At 40.1% G+C, this 25758-nt stretch overlaps 4 protein-coding genes across 4 annotated transcripts; 2 read left to right on the top strand and 2 right to left on the bottom strand.

The window, feature by feature from the left end:
- Window positions 1-13: 13 nt before the first annotated feature.
- K441DRAFT_702874 (putative MFS transporter) lies at window positions 14-2136 on the bottom strand (the record flags this gene model as incomplete). The annotated part of the gene is made up of 6 exons (XM_067653434.1): window positions 1870-2136; window positions 1580-1818; window positions 1208-1401; window positions 801-1143; window positions 442-691; window positions 14-364 (listed from the first exon to the last, which is right to left on the bottom strand). Exons 1-6 carry the CDS (start codon window positions 1939-1941, stop codon window positions 14-16), a joined length of 1449 nt encoding a protein of 482 aa, XP_067508881.1. The 5' UTR covers window positions 1942-2136.
- Window positions 2137-5978: 3842 nt separating this feature from the next.
- Window positions 5979-6706, top strand: K441DRAFT_213834 (uncharacterized protein). The gene has a single exon (XM_067640552.1). It carries the CDS (start codon window positions 6012-6014, stop codon window positions 6483-6485), a length of 474 nt encoding a protein of 157 aa, XP_067508880.1. The 5' UTR covers window positions 5979-6011; the 3' UTR covers window positions 6486-6706.
- Window positions 6707-6990: 284 nt separating this feature from the next.
- On the top strand, window positions 6991-9221 carry K441DRAFT_684316 (putative MFS monosaccharide transporter; the record flags this gene model as incomplete). The annotated part of the gene is made up of 6 exons (XM_067651766.1): window positions 6991-7024; window positions 7085-7166; window positions 7220-7513; window positions 7575-8508; window positions 8561-8747; window positions 9154-9221. 6 exons carry the CDS (start codon window positions 6991-6993, stop codon window positions 9219-9221), a joined length of 1599 nt encoding a protein of 532 aa, XP_067508879.1.
- Window positions 9222-10938: 1717 nt separating this feature from the next.
- K441DRAFT_538645 (uncharacterized protein) lies at window positions 10939-12000 on the bottom strand (the record flags this gene model as incomplete). The annotated part of the gene is made up of 3 exons (XM_067642530.1): window positions 10939-11054; window positions 11125-11872; window positions 11929-12000. The coding sequence occupies 3 exons, from the start codon at window positions 11998-12000 to the stop codon at window positions 10939-10941; spliced, it is 936 nt and encodes a 311-aa protein (XP_067508878.1).
- Between the last annotated feature and the right edge of the window lie 13758 nt (window positions 12001-25758).

The following is a 25758-nucleotide window of genomic DNA, read 5'->3' as shown; positions in this document are numbered from 1 at the left end:
CAGTATTCCCTTTCTAATATCTGTATAATCTAACCCCTCTCTCGCCCTCCCTACTCACACCCGCCTCCCTCAATATCCTGCGATTTAACACGCGGTAGTACATAGAGAGGCCCAAACAACCTGCAGCAACGAAAAACAGTAGTCCGGCATTCGTCCAGTGACCTGTTGGGTAGCCCTTCTCCTTCTCGTCTGCCTTGTAAATCCACACGCCTGCGATCTGGCCGGGAGCGCCGAACGAGATGTTCAACGCGATGGCGAGGCCGGTTGCGGCCGTGCTATGAAGATTGCTGGAGAGCCAGCCTAGTAAAGGCGGGATGCAGGAGAAAGCGCCGCTGACGGCGACGATGAGGCAACCGTAGCGGTGCTGGGTGGGGGTTAGTGCTGAGTGCTAAGTACTAAGTGCTGGGAGAGGGATAGGGGGTTTGAGCAATGAAATCTTACCTTATACGCATCAGCGGGCAGAACGGCTGAGGCAAGAAAACCTGCTGCGCCTATGGTAGCGAAGATAGCGGAGTGCAGAGCGCGCGCGTTGAAGTGGTCGCTGGACCAGGAAACGTATATCGTGACGACGTACGCGACCGCATATGGCGGTACCGTCATGAGCTGCGCTTGGAGTCCTTCGTAGTTGAGCCCTGTGGTAATGGAGGGCGTGAAGAGGGACAGCGAGCTGAAGGGTGTCGAGATGCATGAGCTGCGCTTGGAGTCCTTCGTAGTTGAGCCCTGTGGTAATGGAGGGCGTGAAGAGGGACAGCGAGCTGAAGGGTGTCGAGATGCCGAAGTAGATGGCATAGTGCGCGTACAGGCGCCAGTCCGTCAGCGTCTGCTTGGCCTCGGTCCAAGTGGTGCGCGCGTGGCCTTTCGAGCCTTCGAGCCGCAGGCGCTCTATCGCAGTGGCTTTTTCGGTGAGTGAGAGCCAGTTTGCGGTTTCCGGGTAGTCGGGGAGGAAGAAGTATACGAACACGGCGGAGACGCAAGATGGGATCCCTTCGAGAATAAAGAGCCAGCGCCACACAGAGAGACCAGACGTCCCGTCCATGTGCCCAACGCCGTATGCGATAGCGCCGCCGAAGGCCCCGGCGAGGGTTGCGGAGGCTAGGATCGCGGCGACGCGGATGCTGCGTTCGTCGGTGCGGTACCAGAATGCTGTGGGAAGTTAGGGTATGCAATGTGAGGTGTGAGGTAGGAGATGGGAGAATTTATATCATACTCAAGTAGTATACAAGACCTGGAACCAAGCCAGCTTCGAACACGCCTAAAAGAAACCTGACTCCGGTGACAGCTCCGTAAGAATGGGTCCCTCCAAGTCCCATGGTGATTGCTCCCCACGAAAGCATCAAGAAGGTAATCCATTTAGATGGAGATAGCTTCTTCAATAGGAAATTCGATGGCACTTCGAAGAGACTAGAGCCAACTCGTTAGGGGGGCATATTCTCAGATATAGAATGTACAGCTTTTTGCCCAGAACATGAACGTCCCGACATGAATCTCAAGAAAATTTCCTAGCCTCATTCTATAGCTTATCGAGGCTTTACAGTCTTGCAGCAGACATTAGGGGGGGAAAGAAGAAAAATGGACTTACGCATATGCAATTAAAAACACCATCAGTGCGATGGTGTATTGATAGTTTGTCATGCGCGTTTGGGAAAGGAGGTCGTCTTTCGTTGCGGCATTCAAGATTTTCGCATTTCCGATATTGGAGCGGTCAAGGTAGCATAGGAGATAGATACCCGCGCAAAGGGGAACAATTCTTTTGTCTTGCTTCCAAACTAGAGCTTTTCGAACAGCAGGATCCAGTTCGGTTTGTGGCTCATTAGGTGACTATAGGAATATTAACATCAAGTTCGCTGCTTGAGGGATTTGAATCTTTACTTCCTTCCCAGAATCGACATAGGCAGGGTCCCGCATTTTCGACTCTGACTCAACAGTAGGGTCAAAAGCCATATCTAGAGTTGAACGGAAACTGGAAAGAATTGCCGTTGGACAGAAGGTTGGGAATTAGGGCTGTCTTTCACAAAGGAAGGTAACGACAGGCTCACAGGGGCATGTTATAATGCTCCATCATTGCAGATGTGGGGAGAACCCCATAACAAAAGGGTGGTGTGCGTGGGAGGGGGAGGGTTATTGAGGTGACAAGCCGATCCTTCGGGCTTTGATCAACCACTGGAACTGCCGAGAAAGCGATCCATTTGATCTGGCGTTTGCCTGGGGCTCCCCACTAGAAAAGGTCAATTCTCCGTGAATTGTTAGGGAAGCTAAGAATGCCGTCGTTTACGGCGACTCGTGAAGATAGAGCAATTAACCTGGAGATACTCGCGGCCGCCATGTCCGAACACCTCTCAGAATCTTCACCATTCTCTCCGCTATGATTCAAGCCTGCGACCGCTGCCATCGGCGAAAGTCAAGATGCGACAAGCTACAGCCCTGCGCTCCGTGCGAAGTCGCTTGCGATTACACCGACAAATCCAAGTTGAGGACCGTCAAATATGTTGAGAAACTCGAACGGCGCCTACGCCAGACCGAGGCAAAGAACAAAATTCTGATAAGCGAATTTTGGTAATGGATCCAGGCATAAGGATCAAGGCTTACCTCCAGAGTCCCTAGCCCGCAAACTCGTGAAAGCTTATCTAGATCATGACCATATCTGCTACCCTTTTCTACTACCTTCATTTGTTATAGACACTGTGGATCGTATCTACCACGAACCATCCTTTTACAAGTCAAACCTTTCGAAGCTTTCGTGTTTGACATGGTCCTAGCCATGTCCACAGCAAATGTGTTCAAGTTTGACTGGCAAATGCTACCCAGCGTAGAAAGTCATCATGCTGGAGCAATGTCGGTGGTTTCTGAGATACTTTGGACTGGCGGGTTACAAGGCCTCTAAGCAATATTGTTGCTATATCAATATCGAACGGGCAGCTCCATTCAAGATACTTCAGCTAATTAGCCATCCTTGACTCTCTTGGGTGCCATCGAGCTTACCAGTTTACAGGTATGTGATATTTCGTAGGGATTACTGCGGGAATTAGCTTCGAGCGCTGAACCACCATATCGACATAAAGATATTGAGGGCCAAACTGACTAGGTACCCTTAAATTTGTTTCGGGTCGAGAAATACGGAGACGCTGCTTCTGGTGCGTTGTAACCATGGACCGGTGAGCACAGTAATTCTAAATTCCTGTACTCTTCTGACATTCTTTAGTATCGTGAGTGTCATCATGGGACAGCCTTTAGCAATTCGAGAAGAGGACATTGATCTGCGTCTCCCTCAACTAGAGCACGGCCACGAATTCTATGCAGGGATGAGCGGGGTCGAAACAGATGACGAAAGTTGTCGAACTCGGATCTTTGCTCATAGTCAACTACCGCTCTACTCTGTGGTCAAATAATGGTTTCACTTCGCGGGGAACCGCTTCCCAAAATATACCGAAAGCTCTATATATCAGAAAGGGTACTCCCTTTTTTCCGATTTAAATGGGTGGCACGCGCGCACAAGAGAACTTCACTTACCAGATGTCAACTTATCCACGGCTATGGCACGAGACCGTTCATGTTATAGGCCAAGAGGATGGTTCGAAATGCTCTACCATAATGCCGTTCTCATGTTTTATCGGCCATCCCTAATGCTACCAGATATCTCTCAGAATCCAGTGACTGCGGAATATATTCTGGCCCGGACAGGATCCGGGCAGTAACTCTTGGCAGTAACTTTACTGCCCGAATCTTCTGCCAAGTTCCATTCTGCCGGTGCAAAATTAGTGGCTTAGAGCTTATTTTTTAGAGTCGTAGCTTAATTTAGCAGGGTTTACCCCTAGAGGTACCTCTGCGCCTTTACACCTCTCCCTACGCCTCTACGCCTCCGCGCCTCTACGCCTCTACGCCTTCATATCTCCGCGTCTTTACGTCTTNATATCTGCGTCTGTCTTTACACCTCTCTACCTAGCCCCCCATAAGACGTGCAAGAAACGCACAAGGAGACGCAAGGAGACACGGGTAGAGATACGGTTAGAGACACGGGTAGAGACACGGGTAGAGCCACGAGCAGAGCCACGAGTAGAGCCACGAGCAGAGGGAGGAGCAGAGGGAGGAGCAAAGAGAGAAGCAAAGAGAGAAGCAAAGAGAGAAGTAAAGGGGGCAGTCTAGATAGGAAAGTGGGTCGGTGGGGGGGTGGGTCTAGATGAACAGTGCGCAGTTGATCTACAGGGGTAAATTAAGGCTTAGCTTTAACATTCCCTTTCTAGATACCCTCTTCCACCTCTACGCCTCGCACCTCTATACCTACCTCTGCTCGTAGCTCTACTCGTGGCTCTACTCATAGCTCCGCTCGTGGCTCCGCTCGTGGCTCCGCTCATGGCTCTACTTATGTCTCTGCTCGTGGCTCTGCTCATGGCTCTGCTCATGGCTCTGCTCGTGGCTCTACTTACGCCTCTACTCGTAGCTCTACTTACGCCTCTGCTCGTGCCCCTGCTCGTGCCTTTGCTGCCCGTGTCTCGCTGTGCCTCTCTTATATAAAAAGGGAGACGCATAGAGAGAGACATGTAGAGAGAGACGCGTAGAGAGACGTGTAGAGAGAGACGCGTAGAGAGACGCGTAGGGGAAAACGCGTAAAGCACATAAAAGTACGTGCACCTTCGTTTCATTGTGTAGCAGCTTGCGGGGTATGCAGGGGTGGGGGAGTATTGGTAAACATTGCATTTGTATGGCTTTTACTAGTAAAATAGGTGTCCGAGTAGTGCCTTGGCTACCCTTACCGCCTGCTGGGCCGCCGCTGATCAAAAGATTCGGGCAGTAAAGTTACTGCCAAGAGTTACTGCCCGGATCCTGTCCGATTCTGGCCTGCAAAGCGGTCAATCACATTGCACTCTTATCTCCATCGGGCAAGGAAAATCAACCACAGCTGGTTAGCTCTTCAATCCGTCTTTATATGTCTACGCGGTGAGCAGGCATTTCCGACGGAAGCGTCGTGCTGCCACAGGTGAACAAACAGGACTGCTTGATCAAGATCCAACCACAATCGAAATTGTCAACGACACAAGAGCTTGCTCTAATATTCTTGTCGCTGTATCCGAGCGTTAGAATTCTCTCAGGAATTGCCATGAAGTCTTTGATCCGCTTAGTGATGCAATTCTAATGGACTCAATAAAGTTTCAATCCTTCAAAAGCATCTCCTCACGATCAAGGTGGGGAAAGCTCAAAGCCCCATCTTTCCGCGCCCTCAGCGCTTGTCCGGTAACATCATCCCCATACACGGAGGCGATCACTGCGCCGTCTAATCCACGGCTCACCCACAACTCTTCCCGTCGAACGACGCGCTAATTGCGACCGCCGTCCTGTTTCCTATGTGGATATAGATTAGTGGTGTCTTGGCCATTTGACTTGGCTGTATATATTGAGGCTCAACAGCCTACATTAATTCGACAGAGTTCTCCTTGACTGCTCCGTTCGACACTTCCACCTTTTGGATCAATGCCGCCGTATTGAGCGCACCATTATTCGTTCCAATTTTGATCTTATCGGCAGTGATGTCGATGCTCTCGGATAACTGCTCCAAAACCCAAACTTCGTAGACTAACTCTAGATCCTCGCGCTTGATTATCGTGTTCCAAGCAATATTCAATTCGGAAAGCTAGTCGCCAGTAATGACACCCACATTCCCAGTTTGGGCCATCCGGAACATTGCATGAGGTGCGTCTCTTGTGGCGCCAGAGGCATTTCCGATTCTGATAGGACGTCCAGAGGGCATATTTGGTAGGGAAATGTTGGGTTTGATCTGGATGGAATAGTTTGGTGTTGGACGGTCTAGAGACACTTTTTGGAGGGGCGGCACGTCTTGCACTTTAGAATGCTAATTACTGTCGGATATCCGATGCCGTTTTAATAGTATGGTAGTGCTAATTACCATTCCGACCTTTTTTTCATAATTGCGGTCATCGGCGCCGTCGAGCGAAAGCACGGTTTCGTTCATAGATAGTAGATAAGCATTCCGGAGCTACTTATTCATTTTTTTAATATCTATGAAAGGCCTTAAGTCGAGGATATATATCTGTACAATACCTTGGCGTTGTGAACCTCTGCCTCTTGTCTTCATCCCCTACTACAGTCCATCGGACAGGCCCGATTCGGCAACCCGAAGACTAACCAACGTCCACCGAAATAGCCAACCTTCTCTACCAAAAACATCCCTCTACGGCAAAGACTTCCGGCTACCTCTACTAACCTCACGCGACCATCACAAGGCCAATACCTCGATCGCATATCCTTCCGGTCCATCAATCCACCCAAAACCCTTTAAGTTCTCACAATGCCTCGGCAAGAGAAAAAAAAATCTCCCGCCAAGCGGGAGGCGCAACGCCACGGTAGAGCTTAAAGTTGCCTCTCCCAACATACAATCAATGCCCGCGAAAAACTGTCTGCGCGTATCAACTACCTTCCATCTGCATGCCCCAGAAACCCTTGATCCCTTAGCTTGTCTATTATTGGAAAGTTGAAATCGAGGAAATGTGGGGCAAGTATGAACATGCGGGGTAAGTATGGAGAAAGGCAGGAATTGGAAGGGGCTCGACGAACCGGGGCGCCGCTGATGCTGTTTGCGATGGCGGCGCCACCGCCGATCAGGAGAGCCGGTTGTGGAGCCCTAGCGCGTGACGGGTGATGGCAGGATCCATATTTTTTTTACCTCGGAAGAAAACCCTTTTTGTTGATTATCAATTGGCACTAAAAAGACCGGTCCTTTTGGCAGCGCCAATTAGGACAATATATGGCTTCAAATTCCGATCGACACCTTTTTTTTTCTGCCGCTACTGGTAATTTTAGAAAGTTAAATCTGGATTGTAAGAGCGTACCTGCCCTTGGAACGCGGTTGGAGTTGAAGTGACACCTTTTCTGCGCTGGGCTAAGAGCATCGATAGTGAATCTAAGGTGAGAGGGAAGATGGAGGAGCCGGTGTCAAATGCGCTGCAGCAGGAGGTTGTGGTAACGCATCATAGTCGCAAGATGCTAGAGTCGAGGGAGACTTATGGTCCGCCTGGTAAGCAGTATCCATTCATGGTATCTCGATTGAAAGGTTTTGGGCTGATAGTATCTGCAGGTTTCTGGGGTTTGTTCTCCTCGTACTATGTGGCACTCTGTGCAGCCTTTTCTGCAATGGGAGGGCTATTGTTCGGATATGAGTATTTCTTCCGCCTAGAGTGTACTTGGAGAAGGCTTTGCTAATGTTGTGTAGTCAAGGAGTCGTCTCGGTGATCTTAGTTATGCCTCAATTCCTGGACCAATTTGGTCGCGTGTCTGAACATGCGTCCGGAGCTGGTTTTTGGAAAGGACTATTGACGGCCATGATCGAACTAGGTGCATTGATAGGTGCGCTCAATCAAGGCTGGATCGCAGACAAGGTATCACGGAAGTACTCGATTGTCGTTGCTGTCTGCATTTTCGCTGTGGGTTCTGTTTTACAGACGGCTGCCGTGGACTATGCCATGCTCACTGTTGCTCGACTGATTGGAGGTATAGAGATAGGAATGTAAGGAGTTCCTCATCATTTATAGTGAGAGAATTGTGGGATAGTAGGCTAAGTGCCGTAGGTTGTCCATGGTAGCGCCGCTATACATATCCGAAATCTCACCCCCAGAAATTCGCGGCGCTCTCCTTGTCCTGGAAGAATTCAGCATCGTATCCGGTATCGTAATCGCATTCCGGATCACGTACGGCACGCAGTATATCTCTAGTGAATGGTCCTGGCGGCTTCCATTCCTCCTCCAAATCATCCCAGGCTTAATCCTCGGCGCTGGCATCACTTTCCTGCCATTCTCCCCGCGATGGCTAGTCTCCAAAGGCCGAGACAAAGAGGCCCTAGAAAGCCTAGCCAAGCTCCGCAAACTTCCCACAACAGACACGCGAGTCTTGAAAGAATGGTATGACATCCGAGCCGAAGTAGCTTTCAAGAAAGAAATCAGCCGCGAGCGCCACCCCAAGCTGCAAGACCGGTCAAAAATCAGCCGCATCAGGCTCGAGATCGCCTCCTGGACCGACTGCTTCAAGCGCGGCTGCTGGCGCCGCACGCACGTAGGCGTAGGGCTCATGTTCTTCCAGCAGTTCGTGGGCATCAACGCACTTATCTACTATTCGCCCACCCTGTTTGAGCGACTAGGCCAGAATCATTCCATGCAGCTGATTCTCTCCGGCGTGCTGAACATCACGCAGCTGGTCGGCGTCGCCAGCTCCGTCTGGACCATGGACCGTTTCGGGCGGCGGCCACTACTGCTATGCGGCAGCGCGGCCATGTTCATATCGCACCTTATCATCGGAGTGTTGGTGGGGAAGTTTTCGAACGACTGGCAGCACCACCGGCCGGAGGGCTGGGCGAGCGTCGCATTCCTGTTCTTCTATATGCTCTCGTTTGGCGCGTCGTGGGGCCCTGTCCCGTGGGCTGTGCCGGCGGAGATATTCCCATCGTCGCTGCGCGCGAAGGGAGTTGCGCTGTCGACGTGCTCAAATTGGCTGAATAATTTCATTATTGTGAGTTCTCCCTTCCCTTCCCATCCTGTTGGCGGCAGACTGATCAGAGTAGGGCCTCATTACCCCGCCGCTGGTGCAGAATACTGGGTATGGCGCGTACACTTTTTTTGCTGTCTTCTGCTTGCTTTCGCTTGTCTGGGCGTTTTTCTTTGTTCCGGAAACGAATGGCAGAAGTTTAGAGCAGATGGATCATGTGTTTAGGGATTTTAGTAATGAAGAGGAAGAGGCCAGCGGTCCCAGTAATGAATGGATTGATATTTTGACCAAATATCNATCATTATCATTAAGGGAGCCAAAATATNGCGATANGAATGGATATTCGCGATATAGCTTATATACGTACTTACCTGAGCTCTATCACCAGTCTTGGCATTCCCCCTTTATTGCTCACCAGCAGTTTCCTCTTACTTTTTACCCACAACTTTAACTCGAAATATAGCGCACAAAATTAATACTACGCATACACTTTAGCATTATTTTGCTACAATACTATACCACGACGAGGCTTTAACTTTCCTATACATATTCATAAGCTTATGGATATTCATTCATAAGGATTTCAAAATATCCAATCGTTATCACTGCTTATGAATGAATATATCGTTAAGAAGCAATGGATATAAATATCATTGGGACCCCTGGAAGAGGCGAGGAGAGTGAGGATTGAGCAGGAGATTTTGCAGGATATGGAGGTAGATACGGTGGCACCGTAGTGTGAAAGAATTGGTTTTTCTTTTAGCATTGGCTGGCGTTGAAGGTGTTAACGCTTTTTTTTGGTATCACAACTGTATCAAGGTTGTGACTGATAAAGGTTATAATGGACTGGTTGATTAGCAGTGTTGATTTGATAGCAGGATCTTGAGATCGTGGCAGGAATGCGCATCCTCAGATCGATATCAAGCCTCCTGAATAGAATTCTGTTAATTGAATGAGATTTCGTTCTGAATTTCGAGGGGTGAATAACTACAAGTCTGTGCTCTCTACGCAACGCCTACTTTCGAAGCAATACGCTCTCGCATGCGGCTTCCATGGCATACTTGAGCTTGGAAGACTCGCAATATGTGAGCAAACACTCGTACCAATCTATTAAAGCAGTCATGGTCGTAAAAGTTGTATGACCCTCAATCGAGACTATAGTTACACAACCCTCAGCATTACCACAAACGCACCAGACAGGGCTCTTACAATTCAATCAGCGCTACATTGCAGAGAAGAACCATTAAAGTCCCAATTAACGAACTAGCTGGAGCCACCATCTCCCATTCTGTTAGCTTCCGCGTCTGCATGTACATCGTGCAGTGGTAGAAATTGTTCATAAGGACAGGGCCCGCCCTGGTCTACGAGTTTCAATTTCTGGCTGCTATAAGGAGATGTGCGGAGATTGGAGACTTACGAGTGTTAGTAGTTGAGACACCGTTCTCAAACGTGCTCCACGGCTGACTCATGGGATTCAAGGGCCTTGTCGGCGATGTCAGAGTGAAACTATGAGTGGTGAGGTAAACGGGAGGCAGCAAACCTAATTCTTTAGGAATTGAGGTTTAGAATGAATTGTATAACCTTACGACTACGAGAAGTAGGAATCGAGGCTTTGGTGGAGTGGCTTTGGTGAGAACGATCGACGCTGAACATCGGCCTGTTCTAGAGTTAACCTGTAAGTTCTAGCCTTCCGCGAAGTGAAGGGTTGAAGCGAGCAAGCGTGGCCCTGGCCCCGATAAGATCTGGCCTGTAAGATGGGTTGACAGGTCACTCTATACAGAATTGGAGAGCAAATACAATGTCACAGATAGAAGAAGTTGGTAGAATATGGCATACCCCAATTATGGTATATCACATAATTGACGTCAAATACTAACCTGCTTTCGAGCAGCACATCACAGCACTTCAAATATATGGCGAAAATCATGCATTGTCTACTGTTGCCGGATCGGATGCTCCATCAAGGTTAGTATTCATGAGCATGTCACCTGCATTCTCAACTATTAGGACCTATACCTAGATGCATTCACTACGAGCTGGTCCCCTTAATAGCTGAGCCACTCCACACAACTTCAATATTGAAATCTGCAAGAGCTCAATTTCCTAAACAATCTCCCGGCACCTTCGCTGCTCCGGGATCTCACCCGGCACATGATACCAAACCGACCATTTCTTTTCCCGGGAACTGGATTTCGCCTGAATCAATCATCTCCACAAAGAGTACCATCAGCAGTCGTAAGTGATTACAGACAGATGCTCAGAATAAAGTTTTGATGTCTCGGTATTGATATCCTTAGCAAGCAGTCTCGCCATAACCATAATCGAAGTATCGTAGGAGCAGGGCCTAAGAATGAATGTTTTGAAATCTGGCCGTCGAAATGCAGGAAAGTCAAGCTACTGCCTGGTGGACTCTTATTTGGTGGGTGTGAAGTTACCGGCCGTTATATTGGCCCACTACCTTCCTTGGGAGCCCCACAATGGATTTGGCTGGAATGAGACCCGGAAGCTTGACTGTTTGTCGTCCAGCGGCATATGGTCATCTACGACCGGTGGTGCGACCTTCATTTCTCCTGAATTACGAACATTAGATGATGTATTCTTCGGCCAATCTATCTTCTGGAATGGTGCCAATGAACTTACCTCGAATAATCTCAATTGTTGAAACGAGCGGCAGGAGGAGAAGGAGGAGGGGCAGCAGTTGTCCAAAGCTCCAATCCTTTTCGGCCGTATCATTGAGAGAGACTGAAGGCGTGCCGAAAGCCTGTGAGAGCAGGATAACTCTGACAGCAGCACCGACACCAATGGCGACTAGGACAAGCAAGCCCGTCATCTGGATGATCTTGATCCATCTCCGCGCCTTGGTGTGTAGATACCAAACGCCCACACTAAAGAAGATGCACTGGCCTGCAATAACGGCAATTGTCCCCGCGATGGAAATGCCCGCGTTGGGTGGGGCGCCATGCGACGGCAGCTCCCACACGCATGCAATCGGCAGCGTGTGTGCCATGTTCTTCATAACGGACATGAGGACAAAAATCCCCGAGACGCACGACAAGACCAGATTGATGAACATGAGAAACTGGCGCAGCCAGCGCAGGACCCAGTCGCGCTTGAAGTCGTTGACGAGGGCGAGCAGGGTGGAGATGTGGGTAGCGGTCGACAGCAGCGACAGCATCCAGATGATGAAGAAGTGGTAAGGCACCATGGTCTCCATTTTGGCTAGCCCGACGCTCTGGATCCCGATGCCCGTAATGATTTGCTGGTCGCTGAACGAGAGCAGTAGTTTGCGGATTACTCTGACTTCAGACCGCCGCCGGATTTCGTGTAGTACAATAATTACGCTTATTACAAGGGACAGGCTGGCTGTGATGATGAAGGAGAGCAGAACCTGGAATATGTTTAGCTATCACCGTGCGTATTATCTATAGGTGCATATAACCATACACCTGCGCCTGCAACGCCTGCATCTGTACTGGTCTCACTAGGAGCATTTGTGCAGTTCTGAGAGCCGAACATAGAGTAGTGATAGGTAGTAAAGTGTACTTCAGAGTAGTTTGCAAGTAACAATTGATGAACGATAAAGAGTGTTAAGAAGCTTGAAAAAGGCAAACATGCAGGGTTTCCAGCGTTTTTACATGATTTCGTCACTTTCTATAAATATCAAACACAACTGAGAGCGAGAGTGAGAAGGCGTTGTGGCTAAGCGCCGCATGTTAATTGCAACCGCCCCCGAAACAAGGGTTGTTTCTTGATGTCCAGAGCTTGGCCTGCCGACGCGTCGAGTGGCCTTGCACACTGCCACTGCCAAGCTCGCGAAGCGACTCCAGCGGACAATTCATAGAGGAATGCCTGTGATTGGTTACGAGAGATATTTCATGTCGATAGAGGTTAGAGGACAGGCGGGACTGCTACGTGCGAGAACATTGCAGGTGGGCACTAAAGTAAACGTGAAAGGGTTTGAGTATTGAGAGAACGCTCTAAGCAAAGCCCCAAGTGGTTGGGCAGTGCTTGGAAATAGCTGCAATATAGTTTTACTAATATTTCTGGCCACCTCGCCATTATCTTATCCCATGCAACGTTGGTGGTCTATATCTGCGTATATATATATATAAAATAGAAACCCCCTTAGGGCGCGGCTTCTCAAGCAGCGTCCTGTTTTAAAAATGGCGTTAATTAGTTACGTAAAGATTAATATCGCGAATAATACTAAACTACGCGCTAATGTATAAAGTATTCTCGCCCTTACGCGTACTAAGAGGCCTAAAAATACGTTTCTAAATTGTAAGCCAAAGTAGAAAGAGTTTAAGGTAAATAGGTGGATACTTTATAAAGTAGTATATTTATAGCTAACGCGTATCTTTCTAGGCCTTTTATAAGCGAAAGTAGTACTATAATAGTAATACCGTTATAGAGGAGAAGCTACTTTTTTTTCTTATTAAAGATGTTATAGGCCAGTTGTTAGGTAAAACCTGAGTAGATAGTTATATAGCCGCAAGGTACGGGCGACCCTAGGGCAACTCAGGGGTGACTCACCCGTGAGGCACGTGCGCTGCACGTGCCTAGGGAACAGACTTGGCGAGGATAAATTATCCTATCTAGTTAGGCGGATAATAATCCTATTTAAGGATAGCCTGGATATCGGATAATATCCAGATAATATCTAAATATCCGCAAAATTTTAACAAAACCTTTACCCCCTATTGTACGACGCTATAAATATGGCTAGTACTAGTAAAACTTACTCTAAAAACTTCGATGATAATAATTCCTTTAAAGTTAATATACTTTCCGCCCCCCTAAGCGGTATTAAGACTAAAGCTAATACCGGTTTAATCCTAACTACTTATACAACACAGACCTTAAGATAAGTCTCCTTAATTTATAAATATACTCGTACGGCAATAAAGGAAGAAAAAGTTCATACGAAGAAACGCTACTTTTGTAACTACTGTCCTCCTTAAGACCCAAAAGGACACTATTCCTCAACCGTTGGATTATAGGGCTATCTTAGAAAGTATAATATTGAATAGGATCTAGTAGAGAATTAGGAGCGTATAACAGCAAAAGATTAAGGGGAGAGATCTCTTTTAGAATTATATTAAAAGCTTCTAGCGAAAGGAGAAGTTTAAGGTCTTAAGGGCGAGGTTTTAAAGTATATAGTATATTAAAATACCGTAAAGCAAGCACTTCTCGATCTAATTATTGTATAATAGCTTCCCTTCTTATGTATGGAATGGCCAGAGTTTTATACTTTTGAAAGGCATTAAATTAAAAAGCACCCTTAATTATCCCTATATCCTATATAATAATTATAGCCTAGATTCTTAAAAACTTTACTAAGAGTTAAGATATTATATAAAAAGTACTTTAATTTATAAAGATAAATATTTACCTTACCGTGGATATCTAGACCTCTTTAAGTTATGCCCTTCTTCTCGGAATCTATGCTAGCTTTATTAATATCCAGGATAAATATTAGAACCCCTTAATTGCCCTTTATATAGTATCTAGCTAAAGTAATATAGACTAATAAGAGGCGCTTCGTCCGGTTTTTATTAAGTATAGCATTAAAATAAAGATTGGAGCTCTTATTAGCAATAATACCGGATTAAATAATATTCTCTATTATACGATTAGCTAATGGCTTAGCCTTAAGTATAAAATTAACTGGATTGCAATATATTAAAGAATTCGCTATTAGGGGCACGTTATTAATCTTATTATTTAGGCCTTTCTATTTAGTTTAAAGAAAGATAAAAAACTTATAAGCTTATATAATAAAGAAGATAAGAAATAGGATAAAGAAGAAGAGGAAGCGGAAGAAGTTATATAATAAGTACTACCGCTAGTTAAAAGGAAAGATAAAAGAAAAAAGAATAATAAAGAATTAGAACTAGCATTAGACGAAAAGCGTAAAAAAGGTAAAAATATTTAAAATATTATAGGGCCGATGGGAAAGCTTTATAACTATATTGTTTATATCCGCAGCTTAGCTAACTATATAATATAGTTTATTAAATATACTAGTAAAATTATTCCTCTTAATAATTATACGAGATGGAATAGCTAGTTTCTTATGCTATATATAGCTCTAGAGGATAAGGTAAAGGCTAGGCTTTAACTCTATATAGAGCACTATAAGGACGATTTCCTAAAAAATAATATCCTCTTAATAAGTAAATGGATATATCTTTATACGATTTATAATTTCCTTTAGTCTTTCTATAAAGCAACTCTATTTCTTTAAGGAGATTATATGGTACTAAAGAGGGTTCTAGAATTAGTTAATATTCTTAAGGATATAATATAGACCGCATTAGTATATTATATAATACTTTTAATATTTCTTTAGCTAATTCTTTCTTACTAGGTTATAGCTACTAAGGCTAAGGATAAGCTTATGGCTGCTTAACTCTAACGTACTAAGGAAAAGCAGAAAGTACGTTAAAAAGCTAAATAATTCTCCCTACTATTTAGTAGCATGAGTTCTTAACCTAGAGTGTTATACGGCTTTCTTAAAAGATTAAAACGATTATATTACTATTAAAGGAGAAAAGAAGCTCTTTAGCGTATAAAAGCTCTAGGAGAGATCCCGCAAGAAAGCAATACTTTTAGGTTTAACTATATTATACGCAACTAAGAAAGCTTAAAGGTTGCCTTTAGAGTCTAAAGAAAACCTCTCTACCTTCTATAAAGCTCGTCTTTAGTATTATTTAAAGTATACTTATCTATAGAGTCTAGATAAGTTTAATAACTATATTAATAAGAATCTAATTCCGTTTAATAGCTATTTAATAGTAGAATTAGCCTCTTTAGCGTATAAGATTTCTATAACTCTTATAACTTATAATTAAAGTTCTCTTAATACCTAGAATAAGCGATAAGCTAAAGAGAGTATTTTTAGGTTCTTAACGTCACGTTCTATAAAATTATACAAAAACTACTCCACGAATACTTAAGGCATTAGAGTGCGTAAAGGACTAGGTAGCTTATAAGATTCTAAGTATTCTCTTATAGTCGTATAAGGGAAAGTATATAAGGGGTATATTATATAACACTAAAGGGGGGGAAGGGGGCATATAAATAAAATAATTTTAGGCAAAAGGTAACCACTAAAGGCGCGTAGGTGGCGTAGGTAAATATATACTAACTTTAAACTTAATAGATTATAAGTATAAATCCTACTAACGCCGTCCTTTATTGAGAATCGGGAAATATAATTATCTAGTATACTTCCCGTCCTGCCATACAACAGATTCTCCGGCAATATTACCATACTATAAATAAACTCTCCTCTTCGTATAATATACCTATATAACTAACTACTCTTAGAATAAGTAGAAGAGGGTAGAAGCTTTGCCGGCAATTAATATAGAGGCTTAGGTAGGGGGTATATTAGAGAGGTAGGTGCGGATAGGGAGGCCTTTATATATAAATACAATTCTAATTTAGAGCCGTAGGTCTCTAAATACAACTATAAGTAACCTACATTACTCGTATAAGGCAGAGAGCTAATTAATACTAGCCTTATAAGGCTTATACGGCGACTCTATATCGTTTAGTAGGCCCTTACCCCTTTACTAAATGTTAGAGTCTCCTAGGGTTCTGTAGTAGGTGCTATGGAAATTGCAAGTGGCGGGATTATAGAGCTTAATATTCGTCGTACAATATAAATTCTTAGCCTATAGTGGCGGCAGCGAGAGTACTAGAGGGTAAGGATCGGATTGTAAAACTGGAGGATAATAAGGAATAGAAAAAAGTTACTGAATTTAAACTGCTGGGTCTCCTCTCTTTTTTCCTATTTTTATTTTATTTTATAGTATTTTATATAAAGAGAAGTATAAATAAAAAGGTAGAAAGAAGATATCTAATTAGTAGGAAAGCTAAAGGTATTTACTAAGGCTCTGTACGAAGCTCTATATAAAGCTCTATACAAAGCTCTGCACGAAGCTCTGCATAAAGCTCTACGGAGGCTCCACACGAAGCTCTGCACGAAGCTCTGCGGAGGCTCTACACGAAGCTCTACACGAAGCTCTGTATACGGAGGCTCTGCACGACNGCTCTGCGTACGACGGTTCTGCGTACGACGGCTCTACTACGGAGGCTCTATATAAAAGCTTCGTGCAGAGCTTCGTGCAGAGCTTCGTGTAGAGCTTTTGCAAAGCTTTAGTAGAGCTCCATGCACGGCTCCCCCTAAGCCTTATTCCGCAGAGCTCTTGTAAGCTTTACGTCTGCGTAATATTACTTATCCTTAGGATATTTAGATAAAAGTGGTGCTATTTTAAAGCGCTTTGCAAGCTCTATAAATCTATACCAATAGAAATTTTATTTATTTAATATTGGGGGGTGCATCGCAAGTGTAAGTGTATTGAGGGGATTTTGCCAAGACTATCTGGAGACTATCCGGATAGTCTCCGGATACTATTAGCTAATAGGTCTATTATCCAAGAGGGCTATCCGGCCTATCCTCGCCAAGTCTGCTAGGGAAAACCCTTCCTACCTCGCACACAGACTCCTCCTTTTCCCTTAAGGATTCGTCTCTGTCTATACAATATACCTATTGTTCTATCATTAGACTCCCTATCTATATCCTTACCTTACACCAGTTACTAAAAGTAAAAGGCCGTAAGGCTAGCGATAATATACTTTGGAATAAGACGCGGCTCTTCTAGCACTTAATTTATAGCTATATTACGGCTATAATAAACCTTTACTAGGTATAAAAGGCTATAGAGATAAATAGCTACTAGTTCCTATAGAAGGACAATATTAGGGAGTACTTAAGGTTTTATAGTAAAGGGATGTATAATATAATAAGCAGTAGTTTATAGATAAGAGTAGGAATATACTATTTAATAGGTATATAAAGGACGAACTTAAGAGCGTTTATTATAAGCTATAGGCCTATAGAGGCTCCTTACTAAAATACTACCTTTATATACTTATAGATATCTTATTAGTGTAATAAAGCCTTATAGTAGGAACTACGGTGGACTTATTAATAGGCTAGGTATATAGATAAATAAGAAGTTAACAACGTAATAATAACTAGTAGAGTGGTTGCCTAATAGATTAACTCTAATTGTATTCTAAGATTTACTATAAAGAAGAGAAACTACTTATAAAGACCGTCTGTCTTTAAATATATAACTCCTCCCTATAGTAAAGGTTTAGTATATTAGTACGTTAGTATATTAGTATATTACGTTCCTATATTCCTATGTTTCTACGTTCTAAACTTATAACGTAACTAGCTATATAACTTAGCTACCCCTTATTTTATAGCTTAATCGGTTCTAGTGCCTTCTATATTATCTTAACTAACCCATTTATATCCATCCTTAATAGTTATACTACTGCTAATATAAGGTCCGTAACACTATCCCCCTCCTCTTTATCTTTATCCTTAAAGATATCTCTTATCTTTAAGTTGTCTATTAAAGATATAGCGTTCCTATCTTTAATTTAATAACCTTTATTAGATCTTCTACGTCTAATCGTTATAACTAGCTAGTAATATTCATCCTATTACTTAGTAAAGTTATACTATCTTATTCCCGTTATATAGAGAAGAAGTTAATATATATTACAATCGCGTCTCTATCTAGTTACTAACCTTCTTCCTATACTAAGTATACGCGAGTAAATATATAATTGTCCTATAATATTTAATCCGTCTTTAACGCTAAGTATACGCGTCTTATTATTTTTTATAACCGTCTAGTTCCTTATCTAATCTTCTTTAGGGTTACGTATATTAGTAGCGGCTAAAAGACTAGAGAGTAAGCTAGCCGAGGCCCTTACTAAAGTGCAGCGTTATTCTAATAAGGCGTCTTAGGCTCTAAAAGCTTAACTAGATATTTATACTTGCCTAAGCCGTCTAGTAAAGGTTTATAAAAAGGTACGCTTAAAAGAGCTTTATTTAATAGAGTAAGGTCTATCTAGACTTAAGGTTAAGGAGGCTAAAAAGGATTCTAATTAAGAAGAGGCGGAAACAGCTTATACACTAGTAGTAGATCCCTTAAATAACCTAGCTTATCTATTACCTTTAACTAATCCCTTTATCTTTAGCTCCTTCTTAATATTACCTAACCCGTTTTCTTTTAATACTCCTATACCTTTTCTATAGCGTTTTTTAAATTTTATAATAGCTCCTAGGTAGTCTTATTATAGCCTATCTACTTAACTTTATACTATATTTTATCGTTAATGTCCTTATAACTAATAATCTTTAAAACTTACTATTTATCTTCTTCCTGCCCTTTATATATATCTACTTTATAAATTAGTAGCTTAATATCTTTATATACTAGCTCTAGTATCGCAATATACTATATAGGGTAGATCTTTATCTTAGCTAATAAGTTTAACTTAAATATAACTGGTAAAATCCTCTATATAATTTTAAAAGGTCCTAGCCTAATATAATATAATTTCTTACTTAGTCGTTAACACTTAAAATTTTTATATAGTAGCTATACTTTGTCTCCCTCCTTAAGATCTAGTCCCTTAAATCTTTTAGCGTTATAGTACCTTTTTATTCTTTCTTATATATTTTTCGCTAATTCTATAAGGTCTGTATAAAGATTTATTAACGTCTTTATTCTTTCTTTAACTATACTACTTATCTTTTTTACTTATCTTAGTAATAACGATATTCTTAGCTTATATCCATAATTTGCCTTAAATAGTAATATTACTATTCCTTCTTATAGTGTTATATTATATATAAACTATATAACTAGTAATAACGCCACCCAATTATTCTGCGTATAGTTAATATAATATCTTAGATACTATTCTAGTATCTAATTTAGTCTTTCTATCTATCTGTCTGTCTGTAGATAATATATAGTAAAAGTTGCTGCTTTAACTCCCTATTCCACTAAGAATACTTTCTAAAATACTATTATAAATTTTAGATCTCTATCTAATATAATCTTACTTAATGCTTTATATCTTACAAATACTTCTTTAATATAGATTCTAGCGATATCTTCTGTTAAAATTTCTTCTGTGTATGCTATAAAGTAGCCCTATTTAGTTAACTTATCTACTATTACTAAAATTACGTTATATTCTTGCCCAGTAATTAGATCTTTTAACTTTAGTAACTTAATAATAAAGTCCCATAATATAACCTCCTATAGTTTCTCTAGTATTTTAATAGGTTATAGCCCTCTATATAGCTTATGTCTCGTTAGTTTATTCCTTTAGTAATTTAGATACTCTTTTATTACTTTTCTAGCTATACCCAAGATTCCGTTAATAATATATTCTTCTTATAGTCTTAATACTAAGCCTATTACTCTATTGTGTCCTTAAGTTATTCCCTTATAGAAGTCTTTTATAAAATGCTCTACTATGCTTTTTAGGATGTACTTCGCTTCTCGATTTTTATATATATCCATCTATAGATCTTCTAGTTATGCTTTTAGAATTTATTATACCTAAACGCTCTCTAGTGTCTTATAGACTCTTTTTTGTTTGTTATTCTTTTAAGTTGCTACTAGTCTAGGGTAATTATATCTAATTAATCCATCCTTATCTCTACGTAGTATTACTCCTAATAGTTTCTTATTATTCTATAGTTTAGCTCTTCTACTAAGTACATCTACTTTTATATTTTTAGTTCCTTTAGTATATTAAATCTTAAAATGGTATTTTATAAGCATCTCTACCCATCTAACTTATTTATAATTAAGTTCTTTTATTATTAGAAACCCCGTTAGGTTCTTATAATCCGTCTTAACTATAAATAATTTCTTTACGCCTTATAAAAATACTCTCTATTCCCTTAATACTATAACTATACCTAATAACTCTTTATTATAGACGTTATAATTTAACTCTAATAGTGTTATTTTTTAACTATAGTATGCTATTAGATACTATGCGTCCTTATACTTTTATAGTAAATATACTGTTGGAAATGAGGCAAGCGGTCGTCACGTGACGCCGCAGCACTAGCGTAGCGAGAAGTCTTAAGCTCCTCGCCCTTCCTTATTCTAATTAATAAGCTTTATTAACCAACATCACTATAACCTACTTAAGTAGTCGTTATTGGTAAGTCACCCTGTGTAACTAATACTAATTAATAGTTAAATATACAGTTAACTATAGAGCAGCTAGGTTTTTAAATAGAAGAGATAGTCTCGTATAGGGGTGCTATATACGCTTATATGGAATAGATCCTGGCGATACTGTACTATTTTAAACTTGCGGAAAACTAGTAATAGAAGTGTTACTAAGTACTAGGAGATACCAAATTACGTCTATTATATAGAACAATCGCGTTTACAAAGATTTGGTTGAGTACTTTAGGTTAGAAGTGTTACTAAACCTAGGGTCCTAAGTCAATATCTAAAACGCATTAAATAACCTTTATTCTCCTTAATATTTTTATTAAAACGCGTTAAACAACTACCTTAATACCCTCCGTATACCTTCGTAGATTCCACTATAGCGTTAACCTACCCAAAGAAGTACGAGAAAGACATTAACCTAGAAATATAGAATACCGACATAACTAACCTTAAAGATATTAATTAGCAAGACTTAAACGGATTCTTATTATACCGCATGGTATACTATAAAGACAGCAAATACAACGACACTATACTATAGTACTGTGTGAGGGAGAACTTTATTAGATAGATAAAGGGAACATAAACTTCTGTAAAGAAGGATATTATATAAGACTTCCATAACTTCTTGCGGGAGTACGGAGTATTTATACCTATGGATGGGGGTACTATTAGAGACAACATTTGGGAGCAGGTTATTAACGTAAAAAAAGAGCACGAATGGACTTAATAAGAGGTTAAGCACCAACTACGCACTATAAGGAAGCTTAACTCACAATAGAATCTAAGCAATATACCTCTAGAGACGAATCTACCTCTACCTTTAACCCCTCTATATCTAATCTAACCCGTAACTTTAACTTTAGATATTATACCCTAATAAGAGCAGGCATAGGATCCTATTACTTCGCGATTTAATAACCTTTGGACTCCACTAACTTAACCTAAGTCCCTACTACAGCCTATAATGCAACTCCTACCTCCTCTATCTTAATCTTAAATTAGAGGTAGTTTAAAATTGCTTATAGAGCTTACAAAGCTCTATTTGGATTAAGAGAAGAAGTTTAGCGAGGAATTATATAATGTTCTTAATTCGAAATTACGTATCTTCTATAACTATTATTAGAAGGTAGGAATAGAGTCTAATTAATACTATAACGCCTATTCCGTTATACTTAAGGGCCGAGCTAGTACCTTCTATTATAATTATTTAGCAGGAAAAAATATAATTTCGACCGTATAATATATAAGTTAAGATACCAATTTAAAACAGAAGAGAATAAGTAGCAGTATATATTAGAATAGAGAGAGACTACTTTCCTAAGAATTATTGCTACAAACCTAGGTATCCCCCGGCTTAATTATCTTTAAAAGCTCTTTAATTAACTTTAGATAGTTTAGCACGGTTTATCCAAATTATATTAAGAGGATTTCAGCCTACATAATTAAGTTATTAGCGTATGCTAAGGTATTAAAGAATACAACCTTACTTTCTTTAATCCTATAAATACTTATAAAGGTATATATACTTAATTAAGATCTTCTATTAGCACCGCTTTACGCTCTTATAGCAATTTAACGCCTAACTCTAACCTACTTTAATCGACCCGCCCAACTAATATAATTATAACTAGACTGATTAAATATATAGTAGCTATAGTAGGTAATACGGTAGAGGGTATAATTAACGACTATAAGGTAAAGGTAGAGGTCCTTATAGAGGTTTATTTTGAAGTAATCGCTAGAAGAAGTGCTACGTTTATAAAAAACCAAATTACTAGTTAACTAGGCATTCTCTTAATAAATAAAATAAGGTATATAATAAGTTTCGCTAAAGTATAAAAAACGTTAAAAATTATAAGGCTATTATAGCCTACTTTTAAAGCTTTCTAGTTTAATATAAAGGCGTAAAAGATCTTAAGGGTAAGGTTAATAAGGTCGAATAGCTCCTTATAGATATAGAAATTAAAAACTACTTACCCAACTAATACTTTACTAAGTATAGTAAGGTAGATAGTATATAAACCGTTGCTGTTCTTAATAACTAATTTACGCTCTATTCTATTACAAAGTTAAATATCTTTAATGAGCTAAAGGAGAGCTTTGCGTTCTCCTTTAACAATAGATACTTAGCGAATATCTTCTATAGTATTATGCCAGATACTAGAGCCGCAGGAGTATCTATAGTAGGAGAACCTTAAGTTTAAGCCCTTTAGCAGCTTAATAACTCTGTTTAGATTAACTATTTAACGGCAGGCTAATATACAATTTATTTTAGCAAGGGTACTATAATCTCTCTTAGTATAATTAGGGTCTAAACCCCTTTAGGGTGTATTACTTTCCACATTATTCCTATAAATACTCTATTTCTATTTTGCATCGGAGATATAGATAAATTAGGCGTTAAGCTTAATAACTTTAAGAATATGCTTATGCAGGGAGATAGTTGGGTACCTATCGTACGCAAATAGGGTTACCCTTAGTTGCTCCTTTATTAACTAGAAAAGAGTGTTGCTTAAAGCCACTTAACTAAGTTAGAGTTACGTTAACTATACCATTATTTTGGCCACCTATCCGTTTATTAATTACTTAGGGTTCTTTAGTAAGTAGGCTATAAAGTTAAGGTTAGGGCAATTAAGTATCTTATAAAGTACTGCTATTACTACTAAATAAACCAGAAGTCCCCTAGCCGATTTAAGTTTACCCTTAAAGATAACTATAACTTTAACTTCTATATTATTGTTAACGTTATATATCTTAGTAGTAAACCAGTACTCTAAGTTATTAACTTCTTAATTTCCTTCCAAGCCGTACGTTTTTTAAAGGATATATTAGCTAGGAATGCATAGAATACCCTATAATTATACTAGATTAATATCTACCTAGGACCCCCTAATTAAATCGTCTATAACGCAGAAAAGAACTTCTTATCTATAGAGTTTTAATAATAGACAAAGGCAATAGTAATTAAGGTTAAGGAAGTCCCTATTAAGGCATATAATAGTATTAAAAAAGTAGAGCGATATTATGCGCCATTACGCCGCGTATATAAGATTATCTTTTTAGAACTAGAGGATACTAGTAAAGAACTTACCTTATAAATAGCTGTTAAAGCTATTAATAATTCCACTGGCCTAGATAAACTTGTACCTATATTACTAGTCTTTAGCGCCTACCCTTAAATAACTAATAACTCTCTACTATCTCCTTCTATTATATAACGAGCTAAGGCTATTTGCAAGATAATAAAGGAGGTACGATATCTCTACGCTATACGCTAGGTTAATAACGCATTAGGAATAAGAAATAGCCCAAATACCATAACTACGCTTAATCTGCTACTCTAGTCTAAGGTACGCATATAGCGTAAAAAGGGAGGGTAGTTAGGCCCATATTAACTTATTATAATTAATAGTTAAACTTATACTATTTAGATGCCTTACAGACCTACTTAATTCCATTTAACTGTTATTAAGCCTTACTATAAAAATAATAGTTCTAAGCCTTTATAGGATGCCCTAAAGAAGAACTATAATTAATATACTCTAGAAGGCAACTATAATTCTAATATAATTATAGTAAAGGTTCCGCAACTATAACGCGGTAAAGGTCGCCTAAAGGGATTATAAAATTACCAATATCTTATTAATTTTAAAGAGCAATTTATTGCCGCTATTAAGAATAGAGTTAAGTTATTAATGGCCTTTATAACAGCTAAGGAGAAGACTAACTTTAAGCTTGCAAAATAGCTCTAAAAGGAAGGTCGTATTATAACTCTTAGAGCTCCTTTTTAAGTATCTAATAAGTAGGAGATTGATAGTCTTATTATAAGAGGAGTCTTTAAATTTAAGAAGTATAACCCTACTAAGTTCAATAAAGTTTGCATCTTTAAGTTAAGAATAGTTAATAAGATTAAAGGCAAAGCTACTAACGCCCTATTTAAGAAATTAAGGCTTATTATCTAAGGTTATAACAATAATAGTAAGGAGGTAATTTTTACGTAATCTCTTATAATTTAACGAGCTAGTTAGCGAGTTATTATTACGCTAGCTCCCTCCTTAATAAAGAATAAAATAGCGGTTTATTTACGAGATATTACTTAAGCCTACACCTAATTAGAGATGCACCTTTAGCGCTTAATATTAGCATACCTTCCGGAGTAAATTCGCCACTAGTATCCTAAGGATATAATTATAGTTATACTTAAGCCATTATATAGAATTATAGAGGTAGAAACTTACTGGTAGGCTACCTATAGTAAGCACTATAAAGAAAAGCTTTTAATAACTACTTCTATATTTAATCCCTACTTCTTTATTACAACTATAAAAACTCTATTTAGAATTATCGGCATATAAACTAATAATATAATTATCTTAGGAGATGACTAGTTCTTGGCTCTTAAAGAAGATAAGCTAATAAAGGTAAATCTTATAGCAAAGCTAAAGGAAAAGCTTAATTTAATAATACTATTACTCTTTAATAGATATATCCTCTCCCTAAACAAGGATTTTATTACTTTACGCTAAAAGGGTTAAGATAAGAAGATTAATGTTATTAACGTTAATTCTCTAAAGTAAGGATATATAGAGCAACGTGCTTATAGAGCTTACGTTACTTCTATCTATTAACCCAAGGCTTTATTTAATCTCTCTGTTACTACCTAACACTAGAAACCAACTAAGGATAATATTCTTACCCTAAATAAGCGTTTTTTTAAGTAAATAAACCATCTTAATTAGGGACTACTCTATATACCTACTAATCTTCCTACCACTAAGCTCTTTATATTTATTAATAAATCGTTTATAAATAATAAAGATTTTAGCTTTTAGCTAAAATATAAAATCATTATTACGAATAAATCTACTGGAGAGAATGACTTTATAATCTACAGTAATCTTATTTATTAGAGCTTAACTAAAAGTAAGCGCGTTACTTAAAGCGTTTTAGCGTTAGAGATATATAAAATAGTTAGCGGAGTTAATATAGTAATTACAATTGGAACTACCCTAAAGATAATTATAGATTAACTTAAACTTTCCGTTATCCCTATAATTATATATACTAACTTATATTCCCTCTATAAGTGTTTAGTTAAGCTTAGTACTATAAAGGAGAAGCGCCTTATAATTAACATTATAGCACTTTATTCCTGGCTTACGGCCTCTATATAGGGCGCCTCCTT

Source organism: Cenococcum geophilum, assembly GCF_001692895.1.
Source record: "Cenococcum geophilum 1.58 unplaced genomic scaffold K441scaffold_4, whole genome shotgun sequence".
Classification (NCBI taxonomy): domain Eukaryota; kingdom Fungi; phylum Ascomycota; class Dothideomycetes; order Gloniales; family Gloniaceae; genus Cenococcum; species Cenococcum geophilum.
Note: the sequence above shows the minus strand (reverse complement) of the source record. Positions and strands in the feature narration are given on the sequence as shown.

What these genes read in the sequence shown, in the direction of transcription:
- K441DRAFT_213834 (XM_067640552.1), top strand. Translation starts at nt 6,012, where the DNA reads ATGAAAGGCCTTAAGTCGAGGATATATATCTGTACAATACCTTGGCGT.